Here is a 5,606-nt window from a genome sequence, read left to right on the forward strand (position 1 = left end):
GTAACGAGATCAAGATAAGATGGTATCTGTACATGAGAACCAAGGTTAATGGATAAGGGGGAAATGGAAAACATCTGTCCATGGGCCGGTTGTGCAGTCCCTCTATGCCTAGTAACCACTTCTATTGTCTCTAATAATCAATGTATATGATCTATAATCGTTGTGATTGGACAATGTCCAGCCAGGATAGGCTAAGCAACTGTTTGAAAATGTAGAAGTATTGATGATTTTCCTTTGTTCGGTGGAGAGGCATCTGGACAGTCCAGTGACCTGCTCCCCGCTGGCGTAACTCAATAAACTGTTTGACATTGGAGCAGATCTGAGTGTCGAGTGATTCTTCTAGATTCATTCCCGCTAACAATAACAGTACCAAATAATTTGCACAGATACCCATCAACGGACAATGGGCTGCAGCTTTAAGACAAATCTTCTTTTGGCACCAGAAGCAGCAAGTCAAGCAAACGTGACACCAGAATGTGCACAAACTGATTTCAGTTGGCTTATATAATCAACGAAGTTTATTTTCTTATCAAAGAATGTTAAAACAGAAGTTTTAAGTCATTTGGCCCTTAGAGTCTGTGCCATTAAAACGTCAAACAGCTGGTAGTGCTCCAAGCTATGCCACGTGTACACGAGCAACCTCGGAGGGAGCCTCACCGTTGAATCTTACCAAGTCTCATTTACGTTAAGTAACTCGAGGGTGTTGTTGCGAGAGATAGTCTGAACGTCATGACAGGCGAATTTAAACTCCATGAGTACACATTTGTTAGCTATTTTATTTGGAAATCTTTGACCACAATGATGGTTTCACTCCTATGTAGGCTTCCGTCGAACAAAATCATGTTTTTTTTAATGGGAGCCCAGATTGTGTTACAATTATTATAATGCACGTTATTCCTTCATTGTTCTTGATCATTTGGCGGCAATACAATTATTATTAATGTCATAGCCGTATTATGAGAGAGAGAGTAAATGGAGCTATTTCGTATTAAGCATTATAATCTTGGAAAAAGCCAATAGTTAAAAATGCCCGGTTGTGTTATGAATTTGACCTCGCACCTCTGTCATTTTTTTTTTACTTCAGTCGATTTACAGTGAACTGAAAAAAATCACTTCAAGTTTCATGCATATACACCTGGAAACAGATAAGTATGTAATTATTCCTGCAACGTAATGTCTGGTACGTGACAGTTGGAGTTATAATACCAGCAAGTCTATAGTTGTCCTAATGATGTAAAAAGGTAACAATTTGATTCACTGGACATGTCACCATTTTCTTCAGCTCATCTCTGAATTTAGTCTGGGTCACTGCATAAATAAATGTGTTCGTGCAGCAGCTTAAAAGCAGGAGCATATATCCAGTTTCTTGAAGGATGTAAACCGGATCATTGTAACCTGTGTAAGAATAAGCATTAGTAATTCTATAATACAAGTAATGGATCGTGTATGTCAGCCACAGCAGTATAAAATTGCCGGATATACTGAATAGTAAAATTATGGATTTTCGCCTGCTCTCCATCTCAGGATCGGGATAATTTTCTGAGCTGGTGTTGTTCCTCAGTGCCCTGCGGGATCTGCTGGCAAGTATTATATGTCTTACAGTCAGAGCATTGAGCAGTAAAATAATGAAAAATGGCAGAAAAGGAGTCGCAATGCGGTCAAAATAAGAAAATACTAACCAGAGGGGTAAAATATAATAGCTTGATCTTATCCGGCAATACCACGGCTCTCCGTTAAATATATATAGAGGTTCAAATACAAAGTACCAAGGGATGTTTTTTAAACAACCCAGAGCTAGCACTGTGCCGATAATGGCAGCTGCCGTTTTCTTGGTGCAATATATGATTTTCAGCTTCTGACAGCAAATGGCTATAAATCGATCAAAGGTGAAAGCGACCGTTAACCAAACAGACATGTCTCTGGTTGCATAAGCAAGGGCGGTTTTGGTCCGACAGACAGGAGTCAGGGACAGATAATTTCCTGGAAAGTACATGTCAATGATCCGATTGAGTACAACACCAGTGAATACAACCACGAGATCTGCCGCTGCCATGGCCACCAGGTAATAAGTGATACATCTGGAGAGGCCACACTTTCCCCGGGACAGGACCACAATCGCCACCATGTTAACTGTAGGGAAGGGGAAACAAGCAAGTCAATAAATATTGGCAGACTAATGGAATAGTCTAATATAATAAGACACTATAAGTTTGCTGGCAAAGTGCATTCATTTTGGAACTTTGTTACTGCATTCCATGTGGAAATAATGAGCTAGCATTACCGAGTAAATGTAGGTTGCATTTTAAAACGATTTCAGCCGAAGATCAATGGGCAAAACTATTGGTTCTGAGTCGCAAGTATTTGGTTTAATGGGGCTCTTCAATGATTTGAGCGAAGATTCGTCCGTGACGCTGGCGTATCAAAGATGAGACAGTGGACGATCAGCTGAAGGGAAGGAATTCGGTCTGTGAATGTACATCAGGCTGGAAGGTTTGGTAATGTGGAAAGCGTGGCTGAATGACCACTTGTGGTCTCCAGATTCAAGGAAATTTGTGAAATCTCTGATTATTCCAAGTGACAAACCGTTCATCCCGTATAACCCGTTACCATTTTCCAACCTCTTATTAGATGGTGGTGATATAAAAACATTTGCATGTGCTCAGCTGCTCTGTGCAATTAATAGATGGAAATGAATGTCGCTCTATGCTCTCCATGCATATTGTAGTGTAAATAAGATTCATGTTCCAGAGTGTTTTGGGCAGGTTTCAAGTCTTACGTAATACTGAGTTACACATTTATGGAATATTAGGATTATTTTTTGTCTGATACGCCCGCTGACCTCAAGGGCTGTGATGCAGGTAGGCAAACGCAGAGATGCCAGTAGAAGCAGTTACACGAACAAATGCCGTTGAGATGAGTAGCACGATTAATCTTGTAACTAAAATGTTCTCCATGGACAACGGGCTGTTTTATCTGCGTATTAGGGTCAGTACATGAAGAACAGGCAGGTATCGGTAATCGACAGCACCTATCAGACCTAATAATAGAGCGGAAGTTGAAAAGAATTGTTTATTAGTTTTGATCAACTATATTTTGGTACCATCGGCAATGTCATGCAGATTATAATTACTAATTCACGCTTGCAATTGGATACATAGCCCAATACTGACTAAAGGATGTGAAAAATGAAGTACCATTTGGACTGTAGTGATTGATACTTGTACAGCAGCCTTTTTGTTTCCCTGACATAATGATCAGATTATGAAGCAACTTGCCTCTTTTGTCCATGGTGTTAGGTCAACAACGTTGCTGCAGTATTCACGATGCATATCCAAAATAACGAAATCAGCAACTCTCGGTTGGAATGAAATATGTTTATATCACAAAACGGTGTTTGATTCACATTACGATCTAATTACAAATACATCGCATTCTATGCAAGAAAAAACAGTATAAAGAAAGAACGTTTGATAGAAATTACGAGAGACAGAGAAAGAAAGGGAGATGAGAAACCCAAAACACCAGAGGAAAGCAAGGAGAAAGTAGATATGGCAGCTGTATTCAAATCAATGTATTTTACCATATTATTTCAAAAGCATTCGAAATAATGTTTAACATATAAAAATGAAGCTTGAATACGTTTTACTTCAGATGTAAAGTAAATAAAACAGCATTTTTCCTGATTATTTTAACAGCTTACATAATTAACAGGGAGAGGATGGAATCGGCCACAGCGATGCTCTTGATTGCGTGAAACATTCCAAAGTTCAATATTCCTCGTCCCCCCCACCCCCACTCTGCTGTCGATAGCAGACTGCACCGTTTGAAAGTTTAAAGCGTTACGCAGCAATCAGTAATTCACATTTAGTTTAGTTTAGTTTAGAGATACAGCACTGAAACAGGCCCTTCGGCCCACCGAGTCTGTGCCGACCATCAACCACCCATTTATACTAATCCTACACTAATCCCATATTCCTATCACATCCCCACCTGTCCCTATATATTTCCCTACCACCTACCTATACTAGGGGCAATTTATAATGGCCAATTAACCTATCAACCTGCAAGTCTTTGGCATGTGGGAGGAAACCGGAGCACCCGGAGGAAACCCACGCAGACACAGGGAGAACTTGCAAACTCCACACAGGCAGTACCCAGAATTGAACCCGGGTCCCTGGAGCTGTGAGGCTGCGGTGCTAACCACTGCGCCACTGTGCCGTTGCCATAGTTCCTTCTGTATATGAGGTAACAAGTCTTCTAAAGAATGCGATTTGAAAAAAAAACTGGCTTTGTTGGAGAGGAAATAAGTATAATTTCAATAGAGTATTATCCTGAGTAAATAATGTAAAATTGGGATAGTTTAGCCATTTAGCGGTGACGACAGAATATGTCCCTACTTCTCAGACATTTCTGCCCAGGCAGATTAAATGTGCAGCAAGAACAAAAAAACAATTTAACACATTTTAGTGCAATTTCTATGATTACCACTTACCTGGGACACCAAGAGCGGCGAGAATTGGATAGAAAATAGCATACACCTGACCAGTCACTGGCTCGTGCATTTTCTGTCAGAAGCGATTAGGTCTCCACAACCTCAACATATGGTTTGCAGTCGAGTCAATATATAGATGACGGGATCCTCCAGTAATACAATTAGGAAACATCATTACTGAAGTCAATTCCACTCCTTTGGGAAAATCATCTGGGCGTCTTTCCTTTTTCTAAACGTTTAATTGAACGGTAAGGAGATACTGGGTTGTCCCAGTGTCATCAAACTAAAAGCAAAGAGCTCCCGCTGAACCAATCAAATACATGTCATAAAAATGAAATGAAACTTAGCAAATTAAATATTACCATATCCCATCTCTACCACCTGCTCCAGGCCCCGTGGCGTTCATGCTTAGAGAAGGCCTCAAGCGTACTGTGAGACACAGTGACCTCGTCTCCACCCCACCAAAGAACCGACCAAGCCGTGGAAGAGTTTGTGTCATCCCAACGTTTACAATGACAACTTAACGACACATTAGGTTGCCACATTGTCACCACACCAATATATCTAAATTTAGTCTGCCGAATTTAGAGGGACATAAACAATAAATACCCAAATCTTAAGAATAATAAAGGGAATCTGATAATTTGAACAATATTACTGATTCGGTTTCTAACACTTGCAGCAATTATTGAGATGTCCATCAGTTATGGAAGGCTTCAATAGTATTGGTGGGCACTGCGTGTTCCACTCAGAAGCAGACATTGCTGACATGTTGTAAGCGTGATGACTGCCTTCTGCCAAGTCAACAACTGAAATCCAAGAAGATTATTCGGCTTGTTACGCTTTGACTGCTGGCATATGATTGGACTCCTACCCTTGTGGCCTAGATCCTCTTTTGGAATAGGGAGATTGAGTGTGGGAGGCTTTAATAGCTATTTTGCGTGGAAACATTTGCCCAGGTAATGCTCAGAGTTCTGATCTGTAACAATCCAGACGAGCACATTGAAGCATCTCCTAGAAAATTGCCTTCTCTTGCTCAATTAGTAAGGTACTGATTGGCAGCTCTAAAAATCACAATAAATGCCACTAAAAAGGAATAGACTGAAACTGGCGA

At 40.5% G+C, this 5,606-nt stretch overlaps 1 protein-coding gene across 1 annotated transcript; it reads right to left on the reverse strand.

Moving 5' to 3' along the window:
* Nucleotides 1-1,225: 1,225 nt before the first annotated feature.
* On the reverse strand, nucleotides 1,226-2,125 carry LOC137362514 (probable G-protein coupled receptor 139). The gene has a single exon (XM_068026905.1). It carries the CDS (start codon nucleotides 2,123-2,125, stop codon nucleotides 1,226-1,228), a length of 900 nt encoding a protein of 299 aa, XP_067883006.1.
* Between the last annotated feature and the right edge of the window lie 3,481 nt (nucleotides 2,126-5,606).

This window comes from Heterodontus francisci, unplaced genomic scaffold, assembly GCF_036365525.1.
Source record: "Heterodontus francisci isolate sHetFra1 unplaced genomic scaffold, sHetFra1.hap1 HAP1_SCAFFOLD_571, whole genome shotgun sequence".
NCBI lineage: Eukaryota > Metazoa > Chordata > Chondrichthyes > Heterodontiformes > Heterodontidae > Heterodontus > Heterodontus francisci.